At 47.3% G+C, this 18995-nt stretch overlaps 1 protein-coding gene across 2 annotated transcripts in view; it reads right to left on the reverse strand.

Annotated features, from left to right (window-relative positions):
- The window catches only part of LOC124125098 (squamous cell carcinoma antigen recognized by T-cells 3-like), a 51935-nt gene that overhangs the window by 6110 nt on the left and 26830 nt on the right, over positions 1–18995 (reverse strand). Inside the window, exons 12-19 of one of the 2 annotated variants that reach the window (XM_046488424.2) lie at positions 16006–16115; positions 14536–14648; positions 14323–14399; positions 12267–12443; positions 11873–11966; positions 10343–11746; positions 3720–3835; positions 3146–3229 (exon numbers count right to left, since the gene is read on the reverse strand). In XM_046488424.2, coding sequence (XP_046344380.2) covers positions 3146–3229; positions 3720–3835; positions 10343–11746; positions 11873–11966; positions 12267–12443; positions 14323–14399; positions 14536–14648; positions 16006–16115 — 2175 coding nt within the window. The remainder of the gene's footprint in view (positions 1–3145; positions 3230–3719; positions 3836–10342; positions 11747–11872; positions 11967–12266; positions 12444–14322; positions 14400–14535; positions 14649–16005; positions 16116–18995) is intronic. The other variant, XM_046488425.2, reaches the window with a different exon arrangement.

Below are 18995 nucleotides of genomic sequence, written 5' to 3' on the forward strand. Positions count from 1 at the left end.
ATAACAGAGACTTACATCACACAGATCTACATCACACAGACCTAAATCACACAGACCTACATCACACAGACCTACATCAAACAGACCTACATTACAGAGAACTACATCACACAGACCTACATCCCACACACCTACGTCACACAGATCTACATCACACAGACCTACATCACAGAGATCTACATTGAAGAGACCTACATCCCACAGACCTACATCCCACAGACCTACATCCCACAGATCTACATCACACAGACTTACATCACAGAGATCTACATTGAAGAGACCTACATCACACAGACCTACATCACAGAGAACTACATCACACAGACCTACATCCCACACACCTACGTCACACAGACCTACACAACAGAGACTTACATCAAACAGACCTACAACACAGAGACCTACATCACACAGAACTACATCACACAGACCTACATCACACAGATCTACATCACACAGACCTACATCACACAGACCTACATCACAGAGAACTACATCACACAGACCTACATCACACAGACCTACATAACAGAGACTTACATCACACAGATCTCCATCACAAAGACCTACATCACACAGACCTACATCACACAGATCTACATCACACAGACCTACATCACAGAGATCTACATTGAAGAGACCTACATCACACAGACCTACATCACAGAGAACTACATCACACAGACCTACATCACACAGACCTACATCACACAGATCTACATCACACAGACCTACATCACACAGACCTACATCACAGAGATCTACATCTGAGAGACCTACATCACACAGACCTACATCACACAGATCTACATCACACAGATCTACATCACAGAGACCTACATCACAGAGATCTACATTGAAGAGACCTACATCACACAGACCTACATCACACAGATCTACATTGAAGAGACCTACATCACACACACCTACATCACACAGACCTACATCACACAGACCTACATCACACAGATCTACATCACACAGACCTACATCACAGAGATCTACATTGAAGAGACCTACATCACAGAGACCTACATCACACAGACCTACATCACACAGTTCTACATCTGAGAGATCTACATCACACCGACCTACATCACAGAGATCTACATTGAAGAGACCTACATCACACAGACCTACATCACACAGATCTACATCACACAGTTCTACATCTGAGAGATCTACATCACACAGACCTACATCACAGAGATCTACATTGAAGAGACCTACATCACACAGACCTACATCACACAAATCTACATCACACAGACCTACATGACACAGACCTACATGACACACACCTACATCCCACAGAACTACATCCCACAGACCTACATCACACACACTAACATCACACAGACCTACATCACAGAGAACTACATCACACAGACCTACATCACACACACCTACATCACAGAGAACTACATCACACAGACCTACATCCCACACACCTACGTCACACAGTCCTACATAACAGAGACTTACATCACACAGACCTACATCACACAGATCTACATCACACAGACCTACATCACAGAGATCTACATCACACAGACCTACATCACACAGACCTACATCACACAGATCTACATCACACAGACCTACATCACAGAGAACTACATCACACAGACCTACATCACACAGACCTACATCACACAGATCTACATCACACAGACCTACATGACACAGACCTACATCCCACAGAACTACATCCCACAGACCTACATCACACACATTAACATCACACAGACCTACATCACAGAGAACTACATCACACAGACCTACATCACACAGACCTACATCACAGAGAACTACATGACACAGACCTACATCCCACACACCTACGTCACACAGTCCTACATAACAGAGACTTACATCACACAGACCTACATCACAGAGATCTACATCACACAGACCTACAACACAGAGATCTACATCACACAGACCTACATCACACAGACCTACATCACACAGATCTACATCACACAGACCTACATCACACAGACCTACATCACAGAGAACTACATCACACAGACCTACATCACACAGACCTACATAACAGAGACTTACATCACACAGATCTCCATCACACAGACCTACATCACACAGACCTACATCACACAGACCTACATCACACAGACCTACATCACAGAGATCTACATTGAAGAGACCTACATCACACAGACCTACATCACAGAGATCTACATTGAAGAGACCTACATCACAGAGACCTACATCACACAGATCTACATCACACAGTTCTACATCTGAGAGATCTACATCACACAGACCTACATCACAGAGATCTACATTGAAGAGACCTACATCACACAGACCTACATCACACAGATCTACATCACACAGTTCTACATCTGAGAGATCTACATCACACAGACCTACATCACAGAGATCTACATTGAAGAGACCTACATCACACAGACCTACATCACACAGATCTACATCACACAGACCTACATCACACAGACCTACATCCCACAGACCTACATCCCACAGAACTACATCCCACAGACCTACATCACACACACTAACATCACACAGACCTACATCACAGAGAACTACATCACACAGACCTACATCACACACACCTACATCACAGAGAACTACATCACACAGACCTACATCCCACACACCTACGTCACACAGTCCTACATAACAGAGACTTACATCACACAGACCTACATCACACAGATCTACATCACACAGACCTACATCACAGAGATCTACATTGAAGAGACCTACATCAAATAGACCTACATCCAACATATCTACATCACACAGACTTACATCACAGAGATCTACATCACAAAGACCTACATCAAACAGACCTACATCACATAGACCTACATCACACAGATCTACATCACACAGATCTACATTATAGAGATCTACATCACACAGACCTACATCACACAGATCTACATCACACAGATCTACATTATAGAGATCTACATCACACAGACCTACATCACGTAGACCTACATCACACAGACCTACATCACACAGATCTACATTATAGAGATCTACATCACACAGACCTACATCACACAGACCTACATCACACAGATCTACATCACACAGATCTACATCACACAGACCTACATCACATATTTCAATTAAGCCTCACCTCATCCTTAAACTCGACGTAGGCATAGCCCTTTGATTTGCCCTTGTAGTTTCGGACCAAGCGCACCTCCGTGACTTCTCCACACTGTTGAAACAGGTTAAAGACTCATATTTCAAGCAATCTGTGACCATTTTGAATGAGCTAACATCACCCATTAATGTTTGACATAATTACACTTGTGTCCATTGACACAAGTCTTTTAGGATGCGTCGTGAATAAAACCTCGGGAAGTGCAATTGGGGGCAAGATGAGCCGATATGCAGTAACAACAAATGAAACCTCATTTAGTGCAGTCGCAACATGAACAAAATTGAAAACATATTTTAGCTTTTGTTGATCAAAAACGATTTTCACTCCACATTTCTGTATGAAGTAATGATAGTCAATAAGGAGGAGATGAAGTTTTTACACATACAGCTTCAGAAAAAATCCCAGGGACAAACAATGTGAAATTTACTGTTATTCATAACAAAGTGAATGGCCTACAGTTTTGATAATTACAACGACTTGGGTTTTGATGGTTCTCAAGATGTCTTTTGATGATGAAAGAGGCTTGTCACATGTACAAACAAACCTTGATGAACATCTCTTTGATGGGATCTTCTTCCAAACTATAAGACAGATTGCTGACAAAAGCGGTTCGGCTGTCCTTGGAAGAATCATGCTGAACCAAAATACCATGGTCCTCTTCTGTAACAGACAGTAGTCTATATATCATACCAGCAGACAGTAGGCTATATATCATACCAGCAGACAGTAGTCTATATATCAGCCTACATCAGACAATGGTTTACATATTTCCCGTGCATCAGACAGTAGTCTATATATCATACCAGCAGACAGTAGGCTATATATCATACCAGCAGACAGTAGGCTATATATCATACCGGCAAACAGTAGTCTATATATCATACCAGCAGACAGTAGGCTATATATCATACCAGCAGACAGTAGTCTATATATCATACCAGCAGACAGTAGTCTATATATCATACCAGCAGACAGTAGTCTAAATATCATACTGGCAGACAGAAGTCTATATATCATACCAGCAGACAGTAGGCTATATATCATACCAGCAGACAGTAGGCTATATATCATACCAGCAGACAGTAGTCTATATATCAGCCTACATCAGACAATGGTCTACATATTTCCCGTGCATCAGACAGTAGGCTATATATCATACCAGCAGACAGTAGTCTATATACCAGCAGACAGTAATCAATATAACATACCAGCAGAGAGTAGTCTAAATATCATACCGGCAGACAGTAGTCTATATATGATACCAGCAGACAGTAATCTATATATCATACCAGCAGAGAGTAGTCTATATCTCATACCAGCAGACAGTAGTCTATATATCATACCAGCAGACAGAAGTCTGTATATCATACCAGCAGACATCAGTCTATATATCATACCAGCAGACAGTAATCTATATAACATACCAGCAGAGAGTAGTCTAAATATCATACCGGCAGACAGAAGTCTATATATCATACCAGCAGACAGTAATCTATATATCATACCAGCAGACAGTAGTCTATATCTCATACCAGCAGACAGTAGTCTCTAAATCATACCAGCAGACAGAAGTCTGTATATCATACCAGCAGACAGCAGTCTATATATCATACCAGCAGACAGTAATCTATATAACATACCAGCAGAGAGTAGTCTAAATATCATACCGGCAGACAGTAGTCTATATATCATACCAGCAGACAGTAATCTATATATCATACCAGCAGACAGTAGTCTATATCTCATACCAGCAGACAGTAGTCTCTAAATCATACCAGCAGACAGAAGTCTGTTTATCATACCAGCAGACAGCAGTCTATATATCATACCAGCAGACAGTAATCTATATAACATACCAGCAGAGAGTAGTCTAAATATCACACTGGCAGACAGAAGTCTATATATCATACTAGCAGACAGTAATCTATATATCATACCAGCAGATAGTAGTCTATATATCATACCAGCAGACAGTAGTCTATATATCAGCCTACATCTGACAATGGTCTACATATTTCCCGTGCATCAGACAGTAGGCTATATATTATACCATCAGACAGTGTTCTACACATCGGCCCATATAAGACAGTGTTCTACATATCAGCCCACATCAGACGATTTGCCAAACTCAATAATTCAAGGCACTGTGACCAGCTAGCCCTGATTCAGTTGTTGTTGTCTTGATACTCCCTATACTGCAATATTTGTTCGTATAACTGTGTGTCTATGTAACTCACTTGTATATGGGCCAATGGCCTTTCATACAATAAACCATTGAATTGAATTGATTCAAGGCTGGGTACTGGGGACCTTGTCTGACACAGAGACCTCACAGAGAGACAAGCATGTGGTACTGGGGGACCCCGTCTGACACAGAGACCTCACAGAGAGACAAGCATGTGCTACAGGAGGACCCCGTCTGACACAGAGACCTCACAGAGAGACAAGCATGTGGTATGGAGGACCCCGTCTGACACAGAGACCTCACAGAGAGACAAGCATGTGGTACTGGAGGACCCCGTCTAACACAGAGACCTCACAGAGAGACAAGCATGTGGTACAGGAGGACCCCGTCTGACACAGAGACCTCACAGAGAGACAAGCATGTGGTACAGGAGGACCCCATCTGACACAGAGACCTCACAGAGAGACAAGCATGTGGTAGAGGAGGACCCCGTCTGACACAGAGACCTCACAGAGAGACAAGCATGTGGTACTGGAGGACCCCGTCTGACACAGAGACCTCACAGAGAGACAAGCATGTGGTACAGGAGGACCCCGTCTGACACAGAGACCTCACAGAGAGACAAGCATGTGCTACAGGAGGACCCCGTCTGACACAGAGACCTCACAGAGAGACAAGCATGTGGTACTGGAGGACCCCGTCTGACACAGAGACCTCACAGAGAGACAAGCATGTGGTACTGGGGGACCCCGTCTGACACAGAGACCTCACAGAGAGAAAAGCATGTGGTAGAGGAGGACCCTGTCTGACACAGAGACCTCACAGAGAGACAAGCATGTGGTCCTAGGGGGACCCCGTCTGACACAGAGACCTCACAGAGAGACAAGCATGTGGTACTGGAGGACCCCATCTGACACAGAGACCTCACAGAGAGAAAAGCATGTGGTACTGGGGGACCCCGTCTGACACAGAGACCTCACAGAGAGACAAGCATGTGGTACTGGAGGACCCCATCTGACACACAGACCTCACAGAGAGACAAGCATGTGGTACTGGAGGACCCCGTCTGACACAGAGACCTCACAGAGAGAAAAGCATGTGGTACTGGGGGACCCCGTCTGACACAGAGACCTCACAGAGAGACAAGCATGTGGTAGAGGAGGACCCTGTCTGACACAGAGACCTCACAGAGAGACAAGCATGTGGTCCTAGGGGGACCCCGTCTGACACAGAGACCTCACAGTGAGACAAGCATGTGGTACTGGGGGACCCCGTCTGACACAGAGACCTCACAGAGAGACAAGCATGTGGTACTGGGGGACCCCGTCTGACACAGAGACCTCACAGAGAGACAAGCATGTGGTACAGGAGGACCCCGTCTGACACAGAGACCTCACAGAGAGAAAAGCATGTGGTACTGGGGGACCCCGTCTGACAGAGAGACCTCACAGAGAGACAAGCATGTGGTACTGGAGGACCCCGTCTGACACAGAGACCTCACAGAGAGAAAAGCATGTGGTACTGGGGGACCCCGTCTGACACAGAGACCTCACAGAGAGACAAGCATGTGGTCCTAGGGGGACCCCGTCTGACACAGAGACCTCACAGAGAGACAAGCATGTGGTACTGGGGGACCCCGTCTGACACAGAGACCTCACAGAGAGACAAGCATGTGGTACTGGGGGACCCCGTCTGACACAGAGACCTCACAGAGAGACAAGCATGTGGTACTGGAGGACCCCGTCTGACACAGAGACCTCACAGAGAAAAAAGCATGTGGTACTGGGGGACCCCGTCTGACACAGAGACCTCACAGAGAGACAAGCATGTGGTACTGGAGGACCCCATCTGACACAGAGACCTCACAGAGAGACAAGCATGTGGTACTGGAGGACCCCATCTGATTCTGAGTGAGTGAGTGAGTATGGTTTTACGCCGCTTTTAGCAATATTCCAGCAATATCACGGCGCGGGACACCAGAAATGGGCTTCAAACATTGTACCCATGTCGGGAATCGAACCCGGGTCTTCGACGTGACGAGCGAACGCTTTAACCACTAGGCTACCCGACCGTCCCCCATCTGATTCTGAAACCCAACAGGCAGATAAACTTGGGGTACTGGGGACTTATTCTAACATAGTATCCCAAAAGGAAGATAGACTTGTGGTATTGGGGACTTATTCTAACACAGAAACCCCACAGGGAGATAGACTTGTGGTATTGGGGACTTATTCTAACACAGAAACCCCACAGGGAAATAAACTTGGGGTATTGGGGATTTATTCTAACACAGAAACCCCACAGGGAGATAAACTTGGGGTATTGGGGGCTTATTCTAACACAGAATCCCCACAGGGAGATAAACTTGGGGTATTGGGGACTTATTCTAACACAGAAACCCCACAGGGAGATAAACTTGGGGTATTGGGGACTTATTCTGACTCTGAAAAACCATAAGAGACTAAAGAAGCATTTAATATATTTCATAAACTGAATACATTGTGTAACCCAGTCAGTGGAGCCATCACCAGGGTTACATTGTGTAACCCAGTCAGTGGAGCCATCACCAGGGTTACATTGTGTAGTCCAGTCAGTAGAGCCATCACCGGGGTTACATTGTGTAGTCCAGCCAGTGGAGCCATCACCAGGGTTACATTGTGTAACCCAGTCAGTGGAGCCATCACCAGGGTTACATTGTGTAGTCCAGTCAGTAGAGCCATCACCGGGGTTACATTGTGTAGTCCAGTCAGTGGAGCCATCACAAGGGTTACATTGTGTAGCCCAGATAGTGGAGCCATCACCGGGGTTACATTGTGTAGCCCAGATAGTGGAGCCATCACCGGGGTTACATTGTGTAGCCCAGTCAGTAGAGCCATCACCGGGGTTACATTGTGTAGCCTAGTCAGTGGAGCCATCACCGGGGTTACATCGTGTAGTCCAGTCAGTGGAGCCATCACCGGGGTTACATTGTGTAGCCTAGTCAGTGGAGCCATCACCGGGGTTACATCGTGTAGTCCAGTCAGTGGAGCCATCACCGGGGTTACATTGTGTAGTCCAGCCAGTGGAGCCATCACCAGGGTTACATTGTGTAACCCAGTCAGTGGAGCCATCACCAGGGTTACATTGTGTAGTCCAGTCAGTAGAGCCATCACCAGGGTTACATTGTGTAGTCCAGCCAGTGGAGCCATCACCAGGGTTACATTGTGTAACCCAGTCCGTGGAGCCATCGCCAGGGTTACATTGTGTAGTCCAGTCAGTAGAGCCATCACCGGGGTTACATTGTGTAGTCCAGCCAGTGGAGCCATCACCAGGGTTACATTGTGTAGCCCAGATAGTGGAGCCATCACCGGGGTTACATTGTGTAGCCCAGATAGTGGAGCCATCACCGGGGTTACATTGTGTAGTCCAGTCAGTGTAGCCATCACCGGGGTTACATTGTGTAGCCCAGTCAGTGGAGCCATCACCAGGGTTACATTGTGTAGTCCAGTCAGTGGAGCCATCACCGGGGTTACATTGTGTAGTCCAGTCAGTGGAGCTATCACCGGGGTTACATTGTGTAGTCCAGTCAGTAGAGCCATCACCAGGGTTACATTGTGTAGCCCAGTCAGTGTCGCCATCACCGGGGTTACATTGTGTAACCCAGTCAGTGTAGCCATCACCAGGGTTACATTGTGTAGCCCAGTCAGTGGAGCCATCACCGGGGTAACATTGTGTCGCCTAGTCAGTAGAGCTATCACCGGGGTTACATTGTGTAACCCAGTCAGTGGAGCCATCACCAGGGTTACATTGTGTAGTTCAGTCAGTGTAGCCATCACCAGGGTTACATTGTGTAGCCCAGATAGTGGAGCCATCACCAGGGTTACATTGTGTAGCCCAGTCAGTGGAGCTATCACCAGGGTTACATTGTGTAGTCCAGTCAGTGGAGCCATCACCGGGGTTACAATGTGTAGCCCAGTCAGTGGAGCCATCACCAGGGTTACATTGTGTAGTCCAGTCAGTGTAGCCATCACCGGGGTTACATTGTGTAGTCCAGTCAGTGGAGCCATCACCGGGGTTACATTGTGTAGCCCAGTCAGTGGAGCCATCACCAGGGTTACATTGTGTAGCCCAGATAGTGCAGCCATCACCGGGGTTACATTGTGTAGCCCAGATAGTGGAGCCATCACCGGGGTTACATTGTGTAGTCCAATCAGTGGAGCTATCACCGGGGTTACATTGTGTAGCCCAGATAGTGGAGCCATCACCAGGGTTACATTGTGTAGTCCAGTCAGTGTAGCCATCAACGGGGTTACATTGTGTAGCCTAGTCAGTGGAGCCATCACCGGGGTAACATTGTGTAGCCAAGTCAGTAGAGCCATCACTGGGGTTACATTGTGTAGTCCAGTCAGTGTAGCCATCACCGGGGTTACATTGTGTAGTCCAGTCAGTAGAGCCATCAACGGGGTTACATTGTGTAGCCCAGTCAGTGTAGCCATCACCAGGGTTACATTGTGTAGCCCAGATAGTGGAGCCATCACCAGGGTTAGATTACATTGTGTCATATTGGATACAACTGTGTTATTGAAACTGTTATTACATAGCACGCTTGGCCTACAGCAAAACTTCTCTAAACCATCCTTTGTCAATACCAATGTCTTGCAGGTTCCTCATTCAGTATGCTACTTCTATCTTCCTGAGGTATTCATCACTTGGACTGCCATCATCAAATATATGTAACATTCAAATGAGAAAAACAAAAATATTTATATTATTAAATTTTATTGTCCTTCAATTTGCAAAGTTCACATTAATTCTTCTCAAACACCTTCTCAGAAATAAACTAATTCTTCTCAAACACCTTCTCAGAAATAAACTATCAACAGGCCAAACACCATGGCTACTTTCAACAACATGGCTACTTTGTCTTTGAAGTGGCATTGGTCTGCACCTGTCCAGTTTAGAGAAATTTCTCTGTATAACCTTGCCTCAAAGACTAAACATACCACAAGCAGACTGGATATCACAGGCAGATGTAGTCCCACAGGCAGATGGTGTTTCACAGGCAGATGTAGTCCCACAGGCAGACTGGATATCACAGGCAGATGTAGTCGCACAGGCAGATGTAGTCCTACAGGCAGATGGTGTCTCACAGGCAGATGTAGTCCTACAGGCAGATGGTGTCTCACAGGCAGATGGTGTCCCACAGGCAGATGGTGTTTCACAGGCAGATGTAGTCCCACAGGCAAATGGTGTCCTACAGGCAGACTGGATATCACAGGCATATGTAGTCCCAGATGGTGTCCCGCATGAGAAAGGGTGTGTCCCAATATCCTGCTGTATGTGCCTGGCGTCACCTTTAATCACTGGCTTCACATCACGGTCATCACACACAGCCGTGAGATGACATGCGTGACGACCTTCACCTCCAGTCAAGGGGGGTGTTCCGAGAACATCCCTCTCAACAAAGTCATCAACTTCACAATTGTGTTGTTCTGACGTCTCAGACAAATGTTCAGACTTGATATTTTCACAGAAAGGATGGCAAGAACCTGAACTATGTAGACACGATGTAGCTGCAGGATTCTCCTCTTTCTGCATGACATCACCATGGCTACCAGTGTCACACCTGCTTCCCGTATCAACGTGATATAAACTCTCACAGTGGCTGACACCATGAGCGTATTGGGTAGTCTCAGCACCAATGGTAGGATCATCAGCAGACTGTTTAATATCACAAATTTCATAATCATTTTGATAAATGTGTTTGTTGTCAATGTTTTTATTGTCAATGTTCTTGTTGTCAATAAGTGTGTTGTCAATGTGTGTGTTGTCAATGTATGTGTTGGCAAGAGATTCCACATTTGAATTCCAATCTTGAGCACAATGTTTACTGTTCAACTGCACCTCCCCAAGGTCATGACCACCAGCCTCACTTTCACCCTGGTGACCAGCCAGGGGTCGGAGGTCACACCGTTTTCCTTCCACCTGTGCCTTGTGGCGTTCTCGGTACATGGACGTCTTGACGGATTCAAAACAAGGTATCACATGAAGCATCTTGGCCGGCAACAAACTTGAGACTTGTGTCAACCGGGCAAGTTCTTCCTTGTAGATTCTTGGCACAGGCACAGCCTCTCTTCGGGCACGCTCCATCAGTTGGTACTTGAAGAAGTCTTGCCCGTATAAAAATGGCGATGGTGGGTGATTATGTTTCCTGGGGCATGCTCTTGCAGCAACATCGTTACGTGTGACCAAGGTCCCCGAGCACTTGTATTCTCGACACTTCCAGTACGTGGTCGTGGCCCGAGTGCTGTTGACCGTGTACTTGAAGCCGGCAGAGTACGCAACACGGCCGCCCCGCATGCTGGGAATGAATGTAACATGGGGGAGTGGTCCCTCGGGCTTGGTAGCTATATCACCATAAACCCAAGTTGTTATCAATTAATTACCACAGGAAAATCACAGAGACAGAAAATAAAAACAGAAGCAACCTTGTAATACAAATTCCACATGTAATCGACAAGTGAAGTCCTTACCTTTTGCCTTCTTGGTGGGGGGTTCGCCCTTGTAGCCCGGGGGTGGTTCCCCTTTGAACCCTGGGGGTGGGGGAGTCTTGAACTCCTCCTTGAACTAAAACAAGATGGTATTCAGAAGATGACAGCTGGCGTACCCAGGCAGGATGTGTCGTGTACCCGTCAGTCTGTCAGCTTGATGTGGGAGAGAAGCCCCAAGTGTCACGAGTCTGACAGGATTACAATGACTGTGATGCCAAACCAAGAAACAAATTCGGGGAATTCGAACCCTTGATCATAGGTAACCATGGTTACTGGTGAGCGTAGCTCATCTCCAAACTGCAATGCTTTAGATAACCAGGACCCACATACAGAGTTCAGGGACATACAGGGATACAAACCCAAGGTGTCTACTGACCTTTCTCTTCTGTCCCGCCTGCATCTCTACCTCAGACTTGATCCCCGACTTGTGCTGTTGTTGTTTGTGTTGTTGTTGTTGTTGATTGTGCTGTTGTTTCTCTGATTTCTTCAGTATTTTCTTTACAGATTTCTGATTCTTCTGCTGCTCCTCCTGCATGGCTTCCTTCTGAGCTGCCTGAAACACCGAGTGAGTGAGTGAGTGAGTGAGTGAGTGGGTGAGTGAGTGAGTGAGTGAGTGAGTGGGTGAGTGAGTGGGTGGATGGGTGGGTGGGTGGGTGGGTGAGTGAGTGAGTGAGTGAGTGAGTGAGTGAGTGAGTGAGTGGGTGAGTGGGTGAGTGGGTGAGTGAGTGGGTGGATGGGTGGGTGAGTGAGTGAGTGAGTGAGTGAGTGGGTGGGTGAGTGGGTGGGTGGGTGGGTGGGTGAGTGAGTGAGTGAGTGGGTGAGTGAGTGGGTGGATGGGTGGGTGGGTGGGTGGGTGAGTGAGTGAGTGAGTGGGTGGGTGAGTGGGTGGGTGGGTGAGTGAGTGAGTGAGTGGGGTTGGTTTGATGGGTGAGTGAGTGAGTGAGTGAGTGAGTGGGCGGGCGGGTGGGTGGGTGAGTGAGTGAGTGAGTGAGTGAGTGAGTGAGTGAGTGAGTGGGTGGATGGGTGGGTGAGTGAGTGAGTGAGTGGGGTTGGTTGGATGGGTGAGTGAGTGAGTGAGTGAGTGAGTGAGTGGGTGGGTGGGTGGGTGAGTGAGTGAGTGAGTGAGTGAGTGAGTGAGTGAGTGAGTGAGTGAGTGGGTGGGTGGGTGTGTGTGTGGGTGGGTGTGTGGGTGGGTAGGTGTGTGGGTGGGTAGGTGAGTGAGTGAGTGAGTGAGTGAGTGAGTGAGTGAGTGAGTGGGTGAGTGAGTGGGTGGGTGGGTGGGTGAGTGATTGAGTGAGTGAGTGGGTGGCTGGGTGGGTGAGTGAGTGAGTGAGTGGGTGGGTGGGTGGGTGGGTGGGTGGGTGGGTGAGTGAGTGAGTGAGTGAGTGGGTTTGGTTGGATGAGTGAGTGAGTGAGTGAGTGAGTGGGCGGGCGGGCGGGTGGATGAGTGAGTGAGTGAGTGAGTGAGTGAGTTAGTGAGTGAGTGAGTGGGTGAGTGAGTGAGTGAGTGAGTGAGTGGGTGGATGGGTGGGTGGGTGAGTGAGTGAGTGAGTGAGTGAGTGAGTGAGTGGGGTTGGTTGGATGGGTGAGTGAGTGGGTGTGTGTGTGTGTGTGTGGGTGGGTGTGTGGGTGGGTAGGTGAGTGAGTGAGTGAGTGAGTGAGTGAGTGAGTGAGTTGGCATGTGGAAGTCTACAAGCAATTGGTAACAGGGACATACAGTGAGTGAGTGAGTGAGTATGGTTTTACGCTGCTTTTAGCAATATTACAGCAATATCACGACGGGGGACACCAGAAATGGGCTGCACACATTGTACCCATGTCGGAAATTGAACTCGGGTCTTCGGGGTGACGAGCAAACGCTTTAGCCACAAGGCTACCCAGCCGCCCCAGGGACATCCAGAGAGAGGGGTACAGAAAGATACAGGGGCATCCAGAGAGAGGGGTACAGAAAGATACAGGGACATCCAGAGAGAGGGGTACAGAAAGATACAGGGGCATCCAGAGAGAGGGGTACAGAAAGATACAGGGACATCCAGAGAGAGGGGTACAGAAAGATACAGGGACATCCAGAGAGAGGGGTACAGAAAGATACGGGGGCATACAAAGACATCCAGAAACATACATGGTGTGTGTGTGAAATGGGGTTTCACATCGCATCCAAGGTTCTACAGAGAGCCCACTGAGATACCATGCCACAGTTACACATGGACACCTCACTCAGACACAGTCTACTGACTCCGAGTCGACCAGTCCTTGTTTTAGCCCCTTTATGCCGGAGCACTAGGTAGGGTAACAACAAGTAACATACCATCTTGGTTTGATGTTGCTGGGTATCGAACCCCGGACCTTCCCCTCTCTGGGTGCACGCTCAACCACGAGACCACAGAGGTGGAAGGGATATACATGGACATACAAGATACAGCAATGCTCACCTTTTCTCTTCTCTCGTTGATCCTCTTCAGCTGAGCTTCACACTTGACCACTGCCAGGTCATACAACTCCAGACTTCCTGTAACGAAAAGAACAAGGTGATCCTCAAGCCAGACTCTCCTACAACAGCCTGCCTACATCCCTACAGTACACAGCAGGACTAGTCCAGCATCCCCCTAGCATCCAGTCAAAACCTCAGAGTCCCTTGCACTTACCCTCCTCCCTCTCAAAGTTGATGTAGGCCTCTGTGATGGATTCAGGCCAGTCCGTGACAGAGTTGAGGGCTTTCTGAAGCAGCCTCCGGCAGTGCTTGTTATCTCCACACATCCTGAAACAATCCTGCAATCTCACGATGGCGCTTCACATCAACACTTCACAAAGACTGTAGAAAGAACAAAAGTGGTTCAGCTTCTATCTTTAATGATGGACTATCATAGATGTATCATATCTGGTTAAATTGACCACCACTTTCTAAATTTATCCCTGTAAACAAATCTCCTCTCCAGCCTACTATCTCCTACCTCTCCAGTCTGTAGTACACTATCTCCTCCTACCTCTCCATGCTGTAGTACACTATCTCCTACCTCTCCATGCTGTAGTACACTATCTCCTACCTCTCCACGCGGTAGTACACTATCTCCTCCTACCTCTCCATGCTGTAGTACACTATCTCCTACCTCTCCACGCTGTAGTACACTATCTCCTACCTCTCCACGCGGTAGTACACTATCTCCTACCTCTCCAGTCTGTAGTACACTATCTCCTCCTACCTCTCCAGTCTGTAGTACACTATCTCCTACCTCTCTACGCTGTAGTACACTGTCTCCTATCTCTCCAGTCTGTAGTACACTATCTCCTACCTCTCCAGTCTGTAGTACACTATCTCCTCCTACCTCTCCATGCTGTAGTACACTATCTCCTCCTACCTCTCCAGTCTGTAGTACACTATCTCCTACCTCTCCATGCTGTAGTACACAATCTCCTCCTACCTCTCTAGTCTGTAGTACACTATCTCCTCCTACCTCTCCATGCTGTAGTACACAATCTCCTCCTACCTCTCCAGTCTGTAGTACACTATCTCCTACCTCTCCAGTCTGTAGTACACTATCTCCTACCTCTCCAGTCTGTAGTAAACTATCTCCTACCTCTCCAGTCTGTAGTACACTATCTCCTACCTCTCCAGTCTGTAGTACACTATCTCCTATCTCTCCATGCTGTAGTACACTATCTCCTACCTCTCCAGTCTGTAGTACACTATCTCCTCCTACCTCTCCATGCTGTAGTACACTATCTCCTCCTACCTCTCCAGTCTGTAGTACACTATCTCCTACCTCTCCATGCTGTAGTACACAATCTCCTCCTACCTCTCTAGTCTGTAGTACACTATCTCCTCCTACCTCTCCATGCTGTAGTACACAATCTCCTCCTACCTCTCCAGTCTGTAGTACACAATCTCCTCCTACCTCTCCAGTCTGTAGTACACTATCTCCTCCTACCTCTCCAGTCTGTAGTTCTCTATCTCCTACCTCTCCACGCTGTAGTACACTATCTCCTCCTACCTCTCCAGTCTGTAGTACACTATCTCCTACCTCTCCATGCTGTAGTACACTATCTCCTCATACCTCTCCAGTCTGTAGTACACTATCTCCTCCTACCTCTCCAGTCTGTAGTTCTCTATCTCCTACCTCTCCAGTCTGTAGTACTCCAGCCACATTCTCGCCGTGCTGCCGTGGCCCTCGGTCATGATGCTGTTCCACAGCTCTCGAGCCTTCTCCATGTTTTTACAAAATTTACCCTGAATTCATAAAAGAGAAAACTCAGTTGTCACCCTTAGTCCTGTCTGCTACCACGTGAATGCAATTACAGTTTCACCCATAGTCCTGTCTGCTACCACGTGAATGCAGTAACGGGGTCATCTGCTACCACGTGAATGCAATTACAGGGTCATCTGCTACCACATGAATGCAGTAACAGTGTCATCCTTCAGTCATGTCTGTGTCCCAGGGAACTACAGTCCTGTCTAGTTACTGTTACTGTCAGTGTGAGAACTGTGTCCGAGGGAACTACAGTCCTGTCTAGTTGCTGTTACTGTCAGTGTGAGAACTGTGTCCAAGGGAACTACATCCATGTCTAGTTGCTGTTACTGTCAGTGTGAGAACTGTGTCCAAGGGAACTACATCCATGTCTAGTTGCCGTTACTGTCAGTGTGAGAACTGTGTCCAAGGGAACTACATCCATGTCTAGTTGCCGTTACTGTCAGTGTGAGAACTGTGTCCAAGGGAACTACATCCATGTCTAGTTGCTGTTACTGTCAGTGTGAGAACTGTGTCCGAGGGAACTACATCCATGTCTAGTTGCCGTTACTGTCAGTGTGAGAACTGTGTCCAAGGGAACTACAGTCCTGTCTAGTTGCTGTTACTGTCAGTGTGAGAACTGTGTCCAAGGGAACTACAGTCCTGTCTAGTTGCTGTTACTGTCAGTGTGAGAACTGTGTCCAAGGGAACTACAGTCCTGTCTAGTTGCTGTTACTGTCAGTGTGAGAACTGTGTCCAAGGGAACTACATCCATGTCTAGTTGCTGTTACTGTCAGTGTGAGAACTGTGTCCAAGGGAACTACAGTCCATGTCTAGTTGCCGTTACTGTCAGTGTGAGAACTGTGTCCAAGGGAACTACAGTCCTGTCTAGTTGCTGTTACTGTCAGTGTGAGAACTGTGTCCAAGGGAACTACATCCATGTCTAGTTGCTGTTACTGTCAGTGTGAGAACTGTGTCCAAGGGAACTACATCCATGTCTAGTTGCTGTTACTGTCAGTGTGAGAACTGTGTCCAAGGGAACTACATCCATGTCTAGTTGCCGTTACTGTCAGTGTGAGAACTGTGTCCAAGGGAACTACATCCATGTCTAGTTGCTGTTACTGTCAGTGTGAGAACTGTGTCCGAGGGAACTACATCCATGTCTAGTTGCCGTTACTGTCAGTGTGAGAACTGTGTCCAAGGGAACTACAGTCCTGTCTAGTTGCTGTTACTGTCAGTGTGAGAACTGTGTCCAAGGGAACTACAGTCCTGTCTAGTTGCTGTTACTGTCAGTGTGAGAACTGTGTCCAAGGGAACTACAGTCCTGTCTAGTTGCTGTTACTGTCAGTGTGAGAACTGTGTCCAAGGGAACTACATCCATGTCTAGTTGCTGTTACTGTCAGTGTGAGAACTGTGTCCAAGGGAACTACAGTCCATGTCTAGTTGCCGTTACTGTCAGTGTGAGAACTGTGTCCAAGGGAACTACAGTCCTGTCTAGTTGCTGTTACTGTCAGTGTGAGAACTGTGTCCAAGGGAACTACATCCATGTCTAGTTGCTGTTACTGTCAGTGTGAGAACTGTGTCCAAGGGAACTACATCCATGTCTAGTTGCTGTTACTGTCAGTGTGAGAACTGTGTCCAAGGGAACTACATCCATGTCTAGTTGCTGTTACTGTCAGTGTGAGAACTGTGTCCAAGGGAACTACATCCATGTCTAGTTGCTGTTACTGTCAGTGTGAGAACTGTGTCCAAGGGAACTACATCCATGTCTAGTTGCCGTTACTGTCAGTGTGAGAACTGTGTCCAAGGGAACTACAGTCCTGTCTAGTTGCTGTTACTGTCAGTGTGAGAACTGTGTCCAAGGGAACTACAGTCCTGTCTAGTTGCTGTTACTGTCAGTGTGAGAACTGTGTCCAAGGGAACTACATCCATGTCTAGTTGCTGTTACTGTCAGTGTGAGAACTGTGTCCAAGGGAACTACAGTCCTGTCTAGTTGCTGTTACTGTCAGTGTGAGAACTGTGTCCAAGGGAACTACAGTCCATGTCTAGTTGCCGTTACTGTCAGTGTGAGAACTGTGTCCAAGGGAACTACAGTCCTGTCTAGTTGCTGTTACTGTCAGTGTGAGAACTGTGTCCAAGGGAACTACATCCATGTCTAGTTGCTGTTACTGTCAGTGTGAGAACTGTGTCCAAGGGAACTACATCCATGTCTAGTTGCTGTTACTGTCAGTGTGAGAACTGTGTCCAAGGGAACTACATCCATGTCTAGTTGCCGTTACTGTCAGTGTGAGAACTGTGTCCAAGGGAACTACATCCATGTCTAGTTGCTGTTACTGTCAGTGTGAGAACTGTGTCCGAGGGAACTACATCCATGTCTAGTTGCCGTTACTGTCAGTGTGAGAACTGTGTCCAAGGGAACTACAGTCCTGTCTAGTTGCTGTTACTGTCAGTGTGAGAACTGTGTCCAAGGGAACTACAGTCCTGTCTAGTTGCTGTTACTGTCAGTGTGAGAACTGTGTCCAAGGGAACTACAGTCCTGTCTAGTTGCTGTTACTGTCAGTGTGAGAACTGTGTCCAAGGGAACTACATCCATGTCTAGTTGCTGTTACTGTCAGTGTGAGAACTGTGTCCAAGGGAACTACAGTCCATGTCTAGTTGCCGTTACTGTCAGTGTGAGAACTGTGTCCAAGGGAACTACAGTCCTGTCTAGTTGCTGTTACTGTCAGTGTGAGAACTGTGTCCAAGGGAACTACATCCATGTCTAGTTGCTGTTACTGTCAGTGTGAGAACTGTGTCCAAGGGAACTACATCCATGTCTAGTTGCTGTTACTGTCAGTGTGAGAACTGTGTCCAAGGGAACTACATCCATGTCTAGTTGCTGT

Source organism: Haliotis rufescens, unplaced genomic scaffold (genome assembly GCF_023055435.1).
Source record: "Haliotis rufescens isolate VD_foot unplaced genomic scaffold, xgHalRufe1.0.p SCAF_56, whole genome shotgun sequence".
Taxonomy (NCBI): Eukaryota; Metazoa; Mollusca; class Gastropoda; order Lepetellida; family Haliotidae; genus Haliotis; species Haliotis rufescens.